The sequence below is a fragment of the Jaculus jaculus genome, chromosome 12 (genome assembly GCF_020740685.1).
Source record: "Jaculus jaculus isolate mJacJac1 chromosome 12, mJacJac1.mat.Y.cur, whole genome shotgun sequence".
In the NCBI taxonomy this organism is placed as follows: Eukaryota; Metazoa; Chordata; class Mammalia; order Rodentia; family Dipodidae; genus Jaculus; species Jaculus jaculus.
In genome coordinates, this window is record NC_059113.1 from 87,678,595 (window position 1) to 87,697,082 (window position 18,488).

Consider the following 18,488-nt stretch of genomic DNA (forward strand, 5'->3'; position numbering starts at 1 on the left):
GCCATCTCTCCAGCCCATTACATTTTTAATGAAGCCAGAAGCATCCCCCCCCGCCCCACTGAGTTAGTGATCTTGTACCTGAAGAACAGTCATTATCTCATCTTTGGATTCTGGGCTCATCCTGGGTCACAGACTGCACAGTCTAATGCATGTGTCTACAGCCAGTGTTTACCTTCCTCATGACCACCTGTGGGTTCCACACCCCCAGGAACCACCTCATCAGTATTGCCTCATTCATTTGGGTGAGTTGATTTTGCAGGGGTGGGTGAAAATTGAGATAGTCATTCTCCAGGATCCTTCCTGGGTTAACAACCTGGATGCTGGATGAAACTACTAAATTCTATGCAATGCAGGGATGTGGAACAGTAAAATGTCATTTCCAGATGGCTCTCAGACATAAAAAAAAAATACCACAGTGAGTGCTTTAACTTCCTAAAACAACTTCTTCCAGCATGATAAAGAATTGTGTCAGGGGACCTGGGAAATGGCTTAGCAGTTATGGCATTTGCCTGTGAAGCCTAAGGATATAGGTTCCATTCCCCAGGATTCACATAAAGCAAGATGCACAAGGGGGCACATGTGTCTGGATTTCATATGCAGTGGCTAGAGGCCCTGGCACAGCCATTCTCTCTTTCTCTTTATCTGTCTCTTGCTCTCTCATAAATAAATAAATAATTTTTTAAAAAGAATTGTGTCAGGCTGAGGGTATAGCTCAGTACTACAGTGCTTGTAAGCTGTGGGTGAGATCCTGAGTTTAATCTCTAGCATTTCTCTGTGTGTGTGTGTGGGTGGGGATTTATATTCTCCATCTCTTACAAGGTGTGGTATTTTGGGTGAGATGTAGCCCAAAGCCTTATCAGTTCCGAATGCTTGGTCCCCAGATGGTGGCAATTTGGGTGAGGTGGAGCCTTGCTAGACGAAGGAAGTGTGTTGCCGGGTGGGCTTTTGGTGTTGTAGCCCGGCTTCCCCCTTGTCAGAGCTCAGTTCATTTCTTTCTTTCCTTCTTTCTTTCTTTCTTTCTTTCTTTCTTTCTTTCTTTCTTTCTTTCTTTCTTTCTTTCTTTCTAATTTTTATTTATTTATTTGAGAGCGACAGACACAGAGAGAAAGACAGATAGAGGGAGAGAGAGAGAATGGGCGCGCCAGGGCTTCCAGCCTCTGCAAACGAACTCCAGATGCGTGCGCCCCCTTGTGCATCTGGCTAACGTGGGACCTGGGGAACCAAGCCTCGAACCGGGGTCCTTAGGCTTCACAGGCAAGCACTTAACCGCTAAGCCATCTCTCCAGCCCATTTCTTTCTTTCTTTCTTTTTTTTTTTTTAATATATATCTACTTTCAAGAGGAGAGAGAGAGAGGGAGGATATACTGCAGGGCCTCTTGCCACTGTAAACTCCAGATAGATGCACATACCACTTTGTGCATCTGGCTCTATGTGGGTCCTGGGGAGCCAAACCAGGGCCAGTAAGCTTTGCAAGCAAGTGCCTCTAATGGCTGAGCCATCTCTCCAGTCTCCAGCTCATTCTTGCTGCTTCTTGCCACCTGCTGTGGCAAGATGTGCTGCTCAGCTCATCCAGGTGACTTCCGTGCAGACAGTGACAGCCTTCTGCCCGGTCATGCTCTCCCCTGCCCTGCTGGTGCTTCCTCTCCCAATTGTAAGCCACATCAACCCTTTCCTTCCACCAGCCACTTTTGGTCAGGTGTTTTGTCCCAGCAACAAGAAGGTAACTGATATATACCTGGAGATGGAGATGGCAAGTAAGCACTCTTGCAAATAGCTAAAATGTTCTTCATTTGTGTTATTGAGTGTTGAAACATAAAACAACAGCAAACAGGGCTAGAGAGATGGCTCAGCCGTTAAGGCGCTTGCCTGCGAAGGCTAAAGACCCAGGTTTGAGTTCCCAGAACCCTCATAAGCCAGATGCACAAGGTGGCACCTGCATCTGGAGTTTGTTTGCAGTGGCTAGAAGTCCTGGTGTGCCCATTCTCTATCTGCCTCTCTCTCTCTCTTTTTTTTTTTTTTGATAGGGTCTCACTCTAGCCCAGGCTGACCTGGAATTCACTCTGTAGTCTCAGGGTGGCCTCAAACTCACGGTGATCCTCCTACCTCTGCCTCCCGAGTGCTGAGATTAAAGGTGTGTGCCATCACGCCCGGTTCACTCACTCTCTCTCTCTCTCTCTCTCTCTCTCTAATAATTAAATAAAATATTTAAAAACAACAGCAAAGAAATCCAAAGCTTCACTGCTACATCTGACTCCATACAGGATGGGTGACCTAGAACACAGCACAATGACATGTGGCTATTTCAAGCCATCACACTCCTTTCCTTTTCTACATGAGGCCGGAAACGAATGGTCAAGAGGGAACTACAGGCTTCACTTGGTTTCTTTCTGTATAAAAACCAACGTACATGACATAAATCAGACCCCTGAGTCATGCGAAGCAATTTGGACAATTATTTTCTAAATACCTCCTGATGACATTTCTGTCATTGAAACCAATCACCTTTTTTCTTTTCACACACACACACACACACAAAAACAACAAAAAACCCACTCAGTGTAGGGCTAAAAGCTTTCTTTCATGAAATGTTGGGCTCAAATTAAATACAGCCATTAACATTCCTATGAATTTAGTGTCCTACTTTTGATTTAAGTATAAATATCAGAATAATTAGGTTAGCCTCATCTGAGAGCATTTACTGATTTGTCGGTAATACTTTCGTCAAGGAAAACAGTTTACGTATTTTAGACTTGGCGAAGTTAATGTTAACAGATTTGTTACTCCACTTGAGAACAAGAGAAATGTTGACCTAAATAAACAATAAGTATGAACATTAAGGGGGAAAAAAATCTCAGTATAAATTCATGCCACCTTCCCTTAGCCCTGCCCTATTTCAAAGCACTGAAAGTGGGGCCTCAGCCCTGGAACTTAGATGTCTGAGAAGAATTAGAGGTGTGATGTGATGTATCACGCTAAAGCGCTTAGAGGTACTGATCCCAGCTGAGATGGCAATAGAAATCTCACCCCTGACCCACGAGGGACCTTTCAAGCGGCCAGTGGAGAAGAGTCCTGTCACTTCCTCACCTCCCTGGGCGAAAGAGAACTATTGATGAGGGGTGGCTTGATGCATGCAGAGGCAGGTGTGTGGCTATGTGGTCCTCCCCTGACAGTCTTTTGAGGTTCCTTGTACAAGTTCTGAAGTCCGATCACAGCAGGGTCTCCTTCTTGACTTGGCTTCTCTTGTACCCTTGAGTGTAATCAATGAACAAAACTACAAATTAAGGGCTGGGGAGATGGTTGCAAACTCTAATGATCTGAGTTTGATTCCCCAGTACCCACATAAAGCCAGACACACAAAGTGGCCCATGTGTCTAGACTTTGTTTGCAGTAGCCAGAAGCCCTGGCATGCCCAGCTTCTCTTTCTCTCACTCATTCTCTCTCTCTCCTATCTCTCTCTCTCTGCTTACAAGTGAAATTTGTAATTTCTCCGTGTTTCTCTTGAGTAAAATAAAAATATTTTTAAAAAGTAAAAAAACAAAAACCAGAAGACAAGACAAAAGCCCCTGGCCCCAGTCAAGACAGTAATAACAAAAAGGCCTCCCAAACAAAGGAAAGCTAGGCTGCTATACCCATGTCTCTTTTCAACATTCGAGCTATAAAAAAAAAAAATCCTGGCATAATCCTTATTTAAATACTGTTTGGACAGTTAAATCATGTGATATTTTGTCACAACATTAATAGTCAACTTAATGGAGACGAAAACTGCTATGCAGAGAACAGACAGTCACGAAGTCACTGTGTGCCTGTCATTGGATGAAGTGCTTTCCTGTGCCTACTTTAAACCCCACCGGTCTGCCCTGCGTCTTACAGAGGAGGATGCAGGGCCACGTGACCTGCCAGAGAGAAATGTCAACCAGTACAATGTGTGAATAGTCTCTGAAAGCTCCTCCTCACACCCACTAATTCAGCTTCTCTCCAGAGAAGGGCAAGTGAGATGGCTTAACTGGGGGTAGAATGAGGCAACCTCTGAAAGCTAGCAGTGAAAGTAACAGGGACATGGGAGGGGCGCACCAATGAGACAGGGGAAGGGCAGAAAGGAGATGTGGGAGCGAACACACTCAAAGCAAATTACGAAAAAGTTGGAACCTAGTTCCATGTTTGTTTGTTTTGTTTTTTTCCAGGTAGGGCTTCACTGTAACCCAGGCTGACCTGGAATTTACTATGTAGTCCCAGGCTGGCCTCGAACTCACACTAAATCTCCCACCTCTGCCTCCTGAGTGCTGAGATTGAAGGAGTGCACCACCACTCATATACATTGATGAAAATGACATGTTTAAAAAAACCAAGATAAATCTCAATTTATAAATATTTATTTATTTGCAAGCAGAGAGATGCTGAGAAAGAGGGAAAGAGAAAGAGAGAGCACGTGTATGGGTGCCTCTGACCAATGCAAACGAACTCCAGAGACATTCGCCACTTTGTGCATCTGGCTTTATGTGGGTTCTGGGGAATTGAACCCTGGTCAAAACCCAGGCGTTGTAGGCAAGAGCCTTAATACAGAGCCATCTCTCCAGCCCAAGTTACAATTTTTTTTTTTTTTTTTTTGGTTTTTGGAGGTAGGGTCTCACTCTAGTCCAGGCTGACTTGGAATTCATTCTGTACTCTCAGGGTGGCCTCGAACTCATGGCGATCCTCCTACCACTGTCTCCCGAGTACTGGGATTAAAAGCGTGTGCCACTACGCCTGGCCCAAATTTCAATTTTTATGTCCATGTAAGTAATTGTTCACTAGTGAACCCAATGGTATACTGCAATTATTTATCTTCTCTCATAGCTTATCTTGAAGTTATTAATTTTATCTTTAATGAAAAAACTAGCAACGCCCAGGCTCCTGGTAGAGAAGCCAAGATAATTCTCATATAACTGCCAAGATTCTCAATAGCATATTCTGGCTGCAAATTCCTAACCCCTCTCAGTGTTACCTAACTCAGTGCAAAACTCAAGTCCTTGCTCAGACCGTAGAAGGTGCCAGAGTCAGCCAACAGCCTTCCAGTCCAGTTTCCACCGCACAGAGGATGGGCACCAGGCCCAAACAGCAGGACGAGTTAAGCCAAAGGACTGCTCTGTGTTCATAACACCGACTCAGCAAGGCACAGTCTGTCTCCAGAAATTATTTGAAGTATTTATGGTAGTCAGAGAAAGAAAAAGAAAAAAGTAACATGTTGTTCACAAGCCTATTTTATTCATTTTGTCTAAAGATCATTATCTACTAAATGGACATAAGTTAGATTTTTTACCCTTGGCTTACTTCTTACTTCTGCACAGAGTTTTTCTCTAACCTGATAAGATCCAGGCCTGTTATGATGTTTGCTTTGGATCAAACACTGGGCAGTGACTGTCTTGCGCTTACTCATAAGAGATCTGTGTTTCCCTCAGAGCAAGAGACCTTGACATATACTGTGGGTTTTGCTGATAGAACACTGACAAAAGAAAAGAAAAAGAAAAGAAAAGAAAAAAAAAAGAAAACAGCAATAATAAAGAAAAAGCAAGCAAGACTATGGCTACAAAGACCAGTCTTTCTTATGATGCGGTAACACTGGCTATGAAAAACAGAATCTGATTTTTTTTTTCTTTTGGTTTTTCGACGTAGGGTCTCACTCTAGCCCTGGCTGACTTGGAATTCTATATGGAGTCTCAGGGTGGCCTCGAACTCATGGCAATCCTCCTACTTCTAATTCTAACTCCCGAGTGCTGGGATTAAAGTCATGCGCCACCACACCCGGCTTCAGAATTTGATTTTTTTTTTTTGGTAAATATGTAACATTTTCCAGGCATACATTTGAACATATGAAATTGTTTAAAACCTGACTTAAGGGAAAGCTTAGAAATATCTTGTAAAGTGATAGTATGAACGTAGGGAAAGGGGTGAGATGGTATATTTTTTGCGTGCTTACATATTTTATTTTTAAAATTTAAAATTTTTTTTTTATTAACAACTTCCATGATTTTAAAAAATATCCCATGGTAAGACCCTCCCTCCCCCCACTTAGTCCTGTGAAACTCCACTCTCCATCATACCCCCTCCCCATCTCAATCAGTCTCTCTTTTACTTAGAATTTGATTTTTTTTTTGTTTTTTGAGGTGGGGTCTCACTCTGGTCCAGGCTGACCTGGAATTAACTTTGTAGTCTCAGGGTGGCCTTGAACTCATGGCGATCCTTCTACCTCTACCTCCCAAGTGCTGGGATTAAAGGCGTGTGCCACCACGCCCGGCTAGAATTTGAGTTTTTAAGGGTAATTCTTTGCAAGAGCTCAACTATATCTTGTGAGGGTCCTTATTTTCCTGTGTGGCCTCGGTGGTGACTGTGCACCCAAATGTCTGAGGTACACAGCACGGATAGCCCTACTAGAAACAGGCAGGATAGGACAGTAAGGGGACCATTCACATAAACATTCATGGGGATGGAGAGATGGCTCAGTGATTAAGGTGCTTGCCTGCAAAGCTGAAGGACCCTGGTTCAATTCTCCAGTACCCATCTAAAGCCAGATGCACAAGCAGTGGCTGGAGGCCCTGGTGTGCTCTTCTCCCCTCCCCCTGGCTCTGTCTCTTTCTCATAAAATAAATAAATAAACAGAGAAACATTTTTACTACTTTGGGGGCGGGGAGGGGAGTGGTTAGGGCAGGAGAACATTGAGCTCCTGTTTTCATCCTGGTCCCTAGATCCGAGGACTCTATTTCCTCAGTTTGAGCACTTTTCCTCAGTGACTTCTTCATGTTCCCAGGTTTTGAATGCCTTTTTTTTTTTTTTTTGTTCCTGCCCTTATAAGTGTACATCTGGATTATTTATCACAAGAGCCTCTGAGGTGACAGCTTCAGCCCCTCCGACAGTCCGGTGACTGATGTCAACTTCCGGGGCTGAGCTCTGACCCTGTCACTCCCAGCTCAGAAGGACTTGGGGGGGGGGGGGTTTCAGCATGCTGTCTTTGCTCTCAGCCTGTGACCCAGCTTCCTTTTCCCGTCTCTCTCTCTCTTTCTCTCTCTCTCTCTCTCCACATTTTATTTCTCCTTCTGAGCTTCTTGTTTCAACAGAAGCAAGAGAGGAATGAATATTCTTTGGATAGGCCACATCTCTGTTCCCCTCCCAGCTCAACTTTTTGGGAAATCCTGTCCCAGCCACTTTCCCAAGCTGCTAGGAATTGTTAGCCTCAAAGTGTATGTTTGTTTCTTTTTTTCTTTGCAGATAGGGTCTCACTATGCAGCCCTAAACGGACCTGGAGTTTACTACGTGGATGAGGCTGGCCTGCAATTTGCAATAATTTTCCTACCTCAGGCCCCTGAAGAGGTGCTGAGATTGCAGGCGTGGACCACCACATCTGGCTCCTAGTGTTTCTATTTAAAAAGTCATGATGAGAGCGGGGGAGATGGATCAGCAATTAAAAGCAGTTGCTTGCAAAGCCTGCTGGCTCTGATTCGACTCCCCAGTACCTATGTAAAGCCAGATGCAGATGCACAAAGTGGCTCATACATCTGGAGTTCATTTGCAGTGGCAAGAGGCCCTAGTGTGCCCATTCTCTCTCTCTCTCCCCCTTTCTCTCTGCTTGCAAATAAATAAATGAAAATATTCTTAAAAGTGAAATAGCCCAGGTTTGTAAACCAGGTTCTCAAGAGGCTGAAGCAGGAGGGTCATGAGTTTGAAGCCAACCTAGGCTACATAGCAAGATCCTGTCTCAAAAATAAGAGTCCCAGGGTGAAGAGATGGCTTAGAGGTTAAGGTGCTTGCCTGAGAAGCCTAAGGACCCAGGTTTGATTCCCCAATACCCACATAAGCCAGATGCACATGGTGGTGCATGTATCTGGAGTTCATTTGCAGTGGCTGGAGGCCCTGGAGTGCCTATTCTCTCTCTCAAATGAATGAATAAATGAATAAGTAAAATATTTAAAAAATGTCATCCTAAGGGCTGAAGTGGTGTTGTCAGGCCTGGGAGGCCCAGAGTTTGTTGCTTCCCCAGAGGAGCCGGCAGACAGTGGCAAACAGCTGTTCCCTCGTGACCGCGCTTCTCCATCCCTTTAAGAATTCACCACTCTAAGCCGAGCGTGGTGGTGCACGCCTTTAGTCCCAGCACTCGGGAGGCAGAGGTAGGAGGATCGCCATGAATTCAAGGCCACCCTGAGACCCCATAGTGAATTCCAGGTCAGCCTGGGCTTGAGTGAGACCCTACCTCAAAAACCAAAAAAAAAAAAAAAAAAAAAATTTAAAAAATAAAAATAACAATTTGCCATTCTGCACTGAGACATGGCGGCTCACCCCTGTCATGTCAGTGCTGAGGAGGCTGAGGCAGGAGATCATAGCTGCCACCTTGAAGCCAACTTGGGCTACACAGTGAGTTCCAGGAAACCCTCAAGCAACAGAGCAAAACCCTACCTCAGAAAACAAAACAGGGCTGGAGAGATGGCTTAGTGGCCAAGGCGATTGCCTGCAAAGCCTAAGGACTCAGGTTCGATTCCCCGGTACCCACATAAAATTCTGGGTGGGGTAGTGTGAGCCTGCAATCCCAGCAATGGGGAGGAGGAGACAGGGGCTTATGGGCCAGCTAGTGGGCACATGGAATAAAAACAAACAAACAAACAAAAACTTCACCAAGGTTTGAGTTCTATCTTGAAAGAGATTCATCGTGTTCAAGGGTGCATAATCTTGATGCACAAGCCACTTGCTCTTGTGTCTTGAACAGATCAACTTCTTCCCTTGTGTAAATGTCTAATGAGGAACAAAACGAAAGAGAGTGATGTGCTGCAGAAGCTAAAAGTTCAATTCTCTTTCCCCCAAAGACAGGTCTTTTTTTTCTGAAACACACTGAACTCTCTCAGAAACAATCTCTGAAGAGTTAAAAATAATAATAAAAAGAACCCCATTCACCAATATCATGCTTAATTGTTGACTCTCAGCTCAGTTATTAAGCATTTCATTGACTGATTCATCAAAAATAAGAAATGTTGCCATGCATGGTAGTGCATACCTTTAGTCCCAGCACTTGGGAGGCAGAGGTAGGAGGACCACCATGAGTTCAGGCCACCCTGAGACTACATAGTGAATTCTAGGTCATCCTGGGCTAGAGTGAGATCCTAACTCCCCGCCCCTCAAAAAAAAAAAAAAAAAAAAAGAAAGAAAGAAATGTGCCAGGCATGGTGGTACACACCTTTGATCCCATCACTTGGGAGGCAGAGGTAGGAGGATTGAGGCCAGCCTGAGCCTACATAGTGAATTCCAAGTCAGCCTGGCCTAGAACAGGACCCAACCTTGAACCCCCCCCACACACAAAAAACGTAAATAAAAGAACAACTAAAGAAAATTTGCCAGGTATGGTGGCACACTCCTTTAGTCGGAACTACTGGCGGCAGATGTGGGAGGATCACTTGAGTTCAAGTCCATCCTGGGACTACAGAGTGAGATATCCAGGTCAGCCTGGGCTACAGGGAGCCCCTACCTCAAAGAAAAAAAACCTTATAAAACCAAAACAATAATAATAAAAATAAAATAAAATAAGAAATGTATCTGGGTATAGCAACTCATAGCTGCAATCCCAACACTCAAGAGGCTAAAGCAAGGTCATCCATGATTGAGTTCAAGGCTATCCTGAATTACATAGTGAATTCCAGGCTAGCCTAGGCTATATAGTGAGAGCCTTTCCAAAAAACAACAGCAACAACAACAACAAAACAAAAGAAGTGCTGGAGGAATGGCTTAGTGGTTAAGGCGTTTGCCTGCAAAACCAAAGGACTCAGGTTCGATTCCCCAGGACCCACATAAAGCCAGATGTACAAAGTGATGCATGTGTTTGGAGTTCATTTAGCAGTGCCTAGAGACCCTGGTGCACCGATTCTTTCTGCCTCTCTTCTCTCACTCTCTCTCTGCCTGCAAATAGATAAATAAAAAGATTAGAAAAGAAAAAGGAATTTTGGAAACCTAGCTTGTCTCCCCTCCTCACCAGGTATTCTAGTTTTTTTCTTTTTTAAATACTTTATTTATTTGAGAGAGAGAGAGAGAGAGAGAGAGAGAGAGAGAGAGAGAGAGAGAGTCAAATAGAGGGCCACTGCAAACAAATTCAAACAAAACACATGCTCCACCTTGTACATCTGGCTTATGTGGGTACTGGGGAATTGAACCTGGGTCCTTAGGCTTTGCAGGCAAGCGCCTTAACCTCTAAGTCATCTCTCCAGCTCCTAGGATTAAGTTTTAAACTTCTCATGCCTCAGTTCCCTTCTCGGTGAAATGAAGATAATATTAGTCCTCACCTCAAAAGACGGAATGCACAATGCCTGTGAAGCACTTAGCCTGCAGTCTGTATGCAATAAGAGCTAAACAATTACAGTGATGACAAAAGTGGTGCCAATGAAAGCCAGAAGAGGCTCTGGGCGCTGAGAGACGGACTTGAGCTGGGAGGACTAAGTGCCAAGATATTCTAACTGGTTTCACTTTAGGAAAACAACATGGGCAGTTGATTCCAGTTCACAGGCGAGCGCTAGATTTTAAATAAAGACCAAGAACAGCTGGAGAGAGGCCCAAGGGTGCAATTTCCCACATCTACACAGCTCTCAGCATTGTGCAAGTTTGAGCCTGAGATGCCTGTAAGATTTTGTTTTTATTTTTTTCTAGAGACTGTCACTATTGACCCAGGCTAGGCTGTAAATCCTGGGTTCAAGTAATCCTCCTGCCTCAGTCTTTAATAACTGGGATTATAGATGTGCAGTAAAATGGCTGTCTTTTCTAAGGATTTCCCCCTTTCCTCCCTCCCTCCCTCCCTTCCTTCCTTCCTTCTTTCCTTCCTTCTCTCCTTTCTTTCCTCCCTCCCTCCTTCCTTCCTCCCTTCTTTCCTCCATTCTTTCGTTTCTTCCTTTCTTCGGTTTTTTGAAGTAGGGTCTTACTGTAGCCCAGGTTGACCTGGAATTCACTAAGTAGTCTCAGAGTGGCCTTGAACTCCTACCTCTGCCTCTTACGTGCTGGGATTGTCTTAAGAACTTTCAATATTTATAGGGCTGGGTGTTTAGTTCAGTGCTACATTGCTTGCTTAGCAAGCATGAAACTCAGGGCAAGATCTCCCGCATGGTAAAATAGATAAATAAAAGTTGAAAAAAAAAAAAAAAGAGCCAGGGGAGATGCCTCCCAGTTGGAGGATGATCACGAATTGGAAGCCAGCTGGGGTTACAAAGTGACACGCCCGGCTTGAAAAAAACAAAACACAGAGAAAAAAAAAAGTCAGTTTACTGTTAAATACAGTCGGATGACTGTGTGTTCCCCGCTGCCCAGGCCATTCCGGGTTCAGGCAGCTGTCCCAGCATAATATTCATGGCGCTGGCAGCCCCGTGCTGTGATGAGGTCTGATTCACTGCAATAATGTATGTGATGTGCTCACCCTATAGGACACCCTTCCCGGGGGCCACGAAGAAACGCCCAGCTCCCAACCCCAAGGCAATCCCCAAACCCGCAGATCATTTCTCAAGCTCTAGTCTACCGCTGCAAACTCAGGAACCATGAAAACTGGACGTGATCTTTCTACACAGAGGAACGAAGCCCTAACAACTTGGAAGAGCTTCTATTTTACTATTTTCGTCATAACAAGGAGGCACAAAAAGTAACTTTTAAAGTCAAGGAAGGGTTCCTGAGGTCCACTCAGCCAGAGCCTTTGGACCCCCACAGTATGAACATAACGTTGACTTAGAGAAAGGCAAGCCAAAGTGTTTCCAGCATCGTGCAAGATTTTCCCCAACTTACAAAAAACAGGCACTCTTAAATTGGCCTTGAAAACCAGGTGAGGATACAAGAAATTTTGGAATTTACATTAGTTTGGAAAGCTTTTAGGGAATTGAGAAATATTATTCTACTTAATCTCACCCCGAGCCTCTGGCAGCCTCCAGGAGGAGTTATGTTTATGACACCACAAAGCTCATAAAAATCTATTTCTCCCAACGCAGTACTAAGTTGCCCAGGCATTTGCACAGCGTTGCCACTTGATTTTCCTGTATCGTTCGTGAGAATCTGTTTATCCAAATTAGCTCGAAAGCAGATTCAATCAGCGACTAAACATTATTTACTGAGATGCTCCGTTTAAAATATTCTGGAATAATACCACACACTATTGCAAAACATCACGACACACCGTCTGGAATAAAATCAAATAAAGATACGCTAAAGAGCTTTTTTCCCCCTCCCAGTATACACTGTTACAAAATCATAACCTTACATGATACAAACAACGAAGATTGTATAACGTCTCCACGGTGGTTTTTAGAACTAGCCCCCAGCATTAAAATAATAATAATAATAAAGAGGTGGAGAAACTCAGCAAAACAAAGTGGCGACAAAAGTCGGGGGAGGGGCGCCCGAAAGGAGGCGGAGAAACACGACACCCAGGCGGTGATATCACCCTCAGCCAACGGGGCTGAGAATTCAGAAAGTTAAGTGTCACCCCGTCATTTCGGTGGGGCGCCCGCACAGCGTGGCGGCGGCGGCGGCGACACCCGGATCCCAAGCAGGAAGGGGGGGGAGGGAGCGGCACCGGGGAGCGAGCCTCCCGCTTCCCGGACGCCGCGGGTTCGAGTCCCGGGTTGGGAATGTCGTGCCTTGCCCAGTAATGATTTCATTTTTTTTTTTTTCCGGAGGAGGCACGTGCCTGGTCCTCTGCGTCCCGAGCGTGACCGGGACACGGCCGGGTCTCCGTGGGGGCCGCCGGACGCAGCGACGAGCGGAAGGAAGGGGCTGTCTGGCGGCCGGAGTCGGGGGTGGGGGGGACCGAGACGGCTGAATCGGGGTTGGGGAGGGGGTGGGGAGCTGCTCCGTCCACATCGTGGGCCTCGGGGGGTGGGGGGTGGACAGCTCTCCAGCGCACCCCACCCTTCTTCGGCGCCAGGGCCGAGGCCAAGGTGCGGGGCAGGTTGGCAACTCCGGGTGGGATGCGGGCGGCGGGTGGCCGGGGATGGAGCGACCCCGGGGCCCCCGGCCTGCGCCCCGCCGCCCCCCGGCGCCCTCCCGGGCGGCTGTCCCACCCCGGCCGGAGCCTGCGACCGGTCACCCGCGCAGGGGGACAGCGGTGGCCTCGATGCCCGCACCTCCCGGTTCGCAGCCCGTCACTCTTTTCGGTACTCCGGGGCGCGCACGTCGCCCTCCCGCCCCCGGTCCCGCAGAAACGAAGGCTCGCGGTACCTTCCACGGCCTCCTCCACCATCTCGTCGTCGCTGTCCATGGCGGCTGCCCACCGTGCCCAGCGCGGCCGGCTCCGGTCCCCTCCGGGCGCTCCCCGCGGCTGAGCGAGCGCTGGGCTGAGCCGGGCGACTTTGGAGGAGGAGGAGGAGAGGGGGGAGGAGGGAGGGAGGAGGAGGAGGGGGAGGAAGAGGAGGAGCAGCCGGGCGCTGCCTCTCCCTACAGTCCTTTCGATGCCTCGGCCTGGCTCGGCCGCCGCCGCCGCCGTCCCCCGCTGCCCGCGTCCCCGGCGCCCCTCGCCTCCGAGACTCCGGGGTGCCGCGGCGACAACTTTCTCCAGCGACACCCCCTCTTTGTCATGGAGCAGCCGATCCGCTGACATCACCCGGCGCTCCCTCCCTCGCTGATTGACAGTTCCCTGTCCTCTCCCAGAAGTGGGGCTCCGGAGCACGCCCGTGCGCCCCCGGGCCGTGGCCACCCCCGGCCCCCCGGCCCAGCCCGTGCGTCCGCAGGCGGATCCGCGGCTTTGGCACGCTCGGAGCTCGCCACGCGGTCCTCGCAGACACTCGGGGAACGGGGGTGGCGGTGGGAGGAGGGCTCGGGGAGCGCGGCCACCCGCCCGCTGTGCCACCGCAGGTGACTCGGATGTCCCCCCCGTACTGGCCGTCCCCCTCCCCCGTGCCCGCGGCCTGCGATGGTCCCAGGGAGGCTCTGGCAGCCTCGGTGCGGTCAGCGCATTCGAGCCCGGAGCCCCCTCGCCCCCAGCTAACCCCGCTGGTCACCCGGTGCCAGCCCCGGAGCGCGGTGGTCTCCGCGCGCCCCCGCATCGCGTCTGCCAGCCAATGTCCGTGACTTCAGGGATGTGGGGGGGGGCCGCATCCTCCCGGCCTGCAGGGTCCCCACCTCGGAGTCACCCAGTCTCCACCCTCCTTCGTGTCGCCAGGCCCTCGGGTGATTCCGAAATTCATCAAACTCAAATAAATGGTAGCGGGCCGGTGGCCGTCAGGCAGGGGACCCGCCGCCCCGGCCACGGAGAAGGACCCCCCGAATGGAAAGGACCCTCTGTCGCCGGGCGCTGCTCCTCCTCGCGCCTCCCGTCCTGGGCGTGCGAAGTCCCCGGCCGTCGCTCTCCTTTTCCAAGCGCTTGCCACTGCTCGGGTGCAAGCGGCCCTTGAGGGACGAGAACCCCGGTTTCCTGCCCAGCCACTTAGTGCCATGATGGCGCTGCCCGTCAGTCACAGGTGGCGGGAAAGGGCGGCCGTAAACTGCGGGTTTAAAGGATGCAGATGCACACAGTGGACCGTGGAGTCACGGGTGTCGCTCTGGGCAGATGCCAGGAACACCCACCGCACTGGGTGGAGGGGTGCGGCCCGGAGCAAAGAAAGTTGTGGTTTTGGCTTTTCTGAACAGTGAACGAGACAGGATTTCAAAGCACTTCCAACTTCATCTCCCCCTCCTCCCTCTCTCCTCCCTCCCTCCCTCCCTCCCTCCCCTTCTCTCTGTCTTCCCTGTGCTTTTAAATGCGAGGTGTGAAAAAGTTATCATCAAACTAGTATTGCTAGTTTGCTGGCTTGAAAAAAAATTGAGTCTAAGAGAACAATTCTAGGGGACATTAACCCCGGTCTCTGCCAGGAATCTCACCTCCTTTTGACTCTTGGAGAAAGACAGAGGAGGAGGGGGTGATTAAGGATACTTGGTGGCCTGCAGGTTACCTCTGACAGCTTGATTCCTCTTCCTGTGTTCACAAGCAAGAGATCCCTCTGGATTTCAGGCTGCTTTGGACCTTTTGCCTAAAGTAGACTACTCCAGGGGACCTCTGGCTCAGGCTACCCTTCTCAGGTCCTCCAGGTTGGTTCGACCTCAGTGAGGTTCAGCTTAGGTCTGACCTCCTCAAAGGCTTTGGGTGTGCATACCTGGGCCCCTGGAGCTCTGCAAGCTCTGCTTCCTGCCCTGAGATGTGGAAGACATTTTAGGTTACATGTTATTCAAACACAAACCACAGAAACAGGTCCCCCCCACACTGGTTTTGATATTTAGTTTCTGTGTGTGTGCTGGCGTACACAGGTGGAGGCTGGAGAAGACATGGAATGTCTTTCTCTACGGCTCTTCTGCATGTTTCCTTGAAATGGACTTTCTCATTCATCTGAAAACTGCCATTTTCGGTGGGAGTGGCTGACTATTGAGCCCCAGAAATGCTTTAATCTCCACTCTCACAGGACTGGGTTACAGGCTCAACCAGCCTTAAGGTTAAGGGGGCCGTCTTTAGCTGTTTACCTGGGTCTTGAAGAATTGAACTCAGGGTGAATCAGGCCCTCATGCTTGTGTGGCAAGCCCATCTATGTATGTGTAATGTTTGTGTGTATTTATTTATTTAGAGACAGAGTCTCATTTTATCAGGTGGCTCAGGCTTACCTCAAACTCACTATATAGTTGAGGATGACTTTGTACCTCTGAGCCTCCTACCTACATCTCCTGAATGCTGGGATGACAGAGGTGTGCCACCATACCTGGTTTATGTGGTGGTATAATGGGATTAAACTCAGGGCTTCAATGCATGCTAGATAAGCACTCTACCAACTGAGCAAAATCCCCAGCCCATATTCTGTCTTTAAAAAAAAAATATTGCGGGGCATGATGGTGCACACCTTTAATCCCAGCATTCAGGAGGCAGAGGTAGGAGGATCACCATGAATTTGAGGCCACCCTGAGACTCCATAGTGAATTCCAGGTCAGTCTGGGCTAGAGTGAGACCCTACCTTGAAAAACCAAATATATATATATCTTTTGAGAGAGAGATTAGGCACTCCAGGGTCTCTAGCCACTGCAAACTAACTCCAGATGCATGTGCCACCTTGTGTACCTGGCTTTACATGGGTACTACGGAATTGAACTCTGGTTGTCAGGCTTTGCAGTCAACGTACCTTAATTGCTGAGGATGGTGCCTTTAAAATATGCCTACACTAAAGAAAATTATGTGTGTGTGTATCTCTGTGCGTGTATGGGTGTGTGTGCAGCATGGTGCCCATGTGGAGGTCAGAGGACAACCTCAGGTGTCTGCTTTCCTCCCACCCTCTTTGACACAGGATCTCTTGCCACTGCAGCAAACACCAGTCTAGTTGACCCACCAGCTTCCTATACCCTTGGTCCCACACCCATTGCCACAGACGCACTGGTATCGCAGATGTGCAGACCACGTTATATCTGTATGTGGGTGCTGAGCTTCATAAGCAAGCACCTCAACAGCTGAGCCAGCTCCCCGGTCCCCACGCCTGCATCTTTACAGATCGCTTTGTACAATCAGTGTCTTCTCTAGCCCCATAGGTTTTTACCTATAGCCCCGAACCCACGGTGTCTGGTACCAAATGCGGGTTGGGCATTGTCAGTGGTGACTTTGCAGAAACGACTGTTCTGTGTTCTGTGAACAGCGCTGAGCCTTTCTCCCAGACTCCATCCTCTTCCTGTCGTGCAGCAGGGCTTTGTTTCAGCTCCAGTCCGCGCAGCGTTCTTTTGTGTTGTTCCACTGGCCTGCAGTCTGCATCCATCACGTTCTTTCCCACAGTGTGTTTTCATTGAGCGCTCAGTTCACAAACACTTTTTCTAGTTGGTTTCCCTCCAATTTCCCCTGGCATCCTCTGTTCCTATCAATGTAGCCATGGGCTAGAAAAATCAATAAGACCTTTTTCATTTGTGGTGCTTGGTGGGGGTGGGGGGTGTCGAACCCAGGACCTTGTGCATGCTAGGCAAGTGCTCTATCACGGAGTCACATCTTCAAAAATGAATAAAACTCTTAACGACAATGTGTGACTGCAACAGCCGCTGGCTGGTGGCAGCGACAGAGCTCTGGTCCTAACTTGGCTCCAGTTGGCCAGGATGTCCCCTGCCTGAGAAGACAGGCTACATAGGACATCATAGGGATGGAGGCTCTGGGGTTGGACTTGCTTGAATGCTCACATACATATGCATACGTTGCTTATTATTGCTGTTGTTATTATTACTGCAGTGCTGGGGATCGAACCCAGGGCTTTGTGCATGCTAAGCAAGCATTCTACCACGGAGCTACGCCCCTTACACGTGGCTTCTAGGCTGGTGTTCTCCTGCTGAGTCATGACCCTAGTCCTTCACTGGAGGATTCTAGAATGCAAGTTCCCACTGAGCCACGCCCCAGGCTTTCCGAGGGAATTTTTTTCTAAGCTTCTCTGGCTTTGTTTCCACTATTTCCAATGCGATGGCCCATATCTCCATCCTCATCGTGGGAAACTCATCCTTCCACTGCAACAAGCAGCCAAAATACTGAGCTAATTGAATTCATTTTTCCACCCATGTCTTTCTCTTGAGAACTCAGAAAACTCAACTATTCCAAAACTGATACCACTTCTGCAATAAACATAAATATTTAAAAATATTATTTATTTATTTATTTGAGAGAGAGAGAGAGAGAGAGAGAATGGGCACTCCAGGCCTGTAGCCACTGCAAATGAACTCGATGCATGTGTCACTGTGCATCTGGCTTACATGGGCACTGGGGAACCGAACCTGGGTCCTTAGGCTTCACAGGCAAGTTCCTTAACTACTAAGCCATCTCTCCATCCCCAGTAGATATATTTTTATAAGCCTTTTGCATTTAACAGACTTCCTAGATGCAGATGTGTATACTGGCCACATTGGGAAACTTAGCATATGTGGCTTTGCTTGTCTTGGCTCTTAAGTGAACCCCTCTTCCTGCCCTGCAGATCAAGGCCAGAAGGCCCTTAAGCCATCCTTCTGGTCTCAGGGCTCCTAGGGCTGGGAACTTCAAACTTCGGCACCAGGAGCTTTTTGTTGTTGGTTTTGAGACAAGGTCTTGATATGCAGCCCCGTGTGGCCTGGAACTTGCTCTGTACACCAGATGGGCCTCGGGCCTGTGGCCTTCCTCCCACCTCTGCCTCTGCTTCTGGAGTGCTGGGAATATAGGTGTTGTGCCTCCATGCCTGGCTTGGCTCTGCTCATTCCTTAACAAGATTCTTTCCCCACCCTCCCCAGCTTGATAAAATTTCCATCTTAAAAAAAAATTTTTTTGTTTATTTTTATTTATTTATTTGAGAGTGACAGACAGAGAGAGAAAGAGCCAGATAGAGAGAGAAAATGTGTGCACCAGGGCCTCCAGCCACTGCAAATGAATTCCAGATGCGTGCGCCCCCTTGTGCATCTGGCTAGCATGGGTCCTGGGGAATCAAGCCTCGAATGGGGGTCCTTAGGCTTCACAGGCGAGTGCTTAACCGCTAAGCCATTTCTCCAGCCCTGTTTTTGGTTTTTTAAGG

General features: G+C 48.3%; 1 protein-coding gene across 1 annotated transcript in view; it reads right to left on the minus strand.

Moving 5' to 3' along the window:
- Positions 1-13,289, minus strand: part of Setd7 (SET domain containing 7, histone lysine methyltransferase) — a 77,538-nt gene extending 64,249 nt beyond the window's left edge. Inside the window, exon 1 of the mRNA XM_045130634.1 lies at positions 13,195-13,289. Coding sequence (XP_044986569.1) covers positions 13,195-13,234 — 40 coding nt within the window. The 5' untranslated portion in view covers positions 13,235-13,289. The remainder of the gene's footprint in view (positions 1-13,194) is intronic.
- Positions 13,290-18,488: the final 5,199 nt, after the last annotated feature.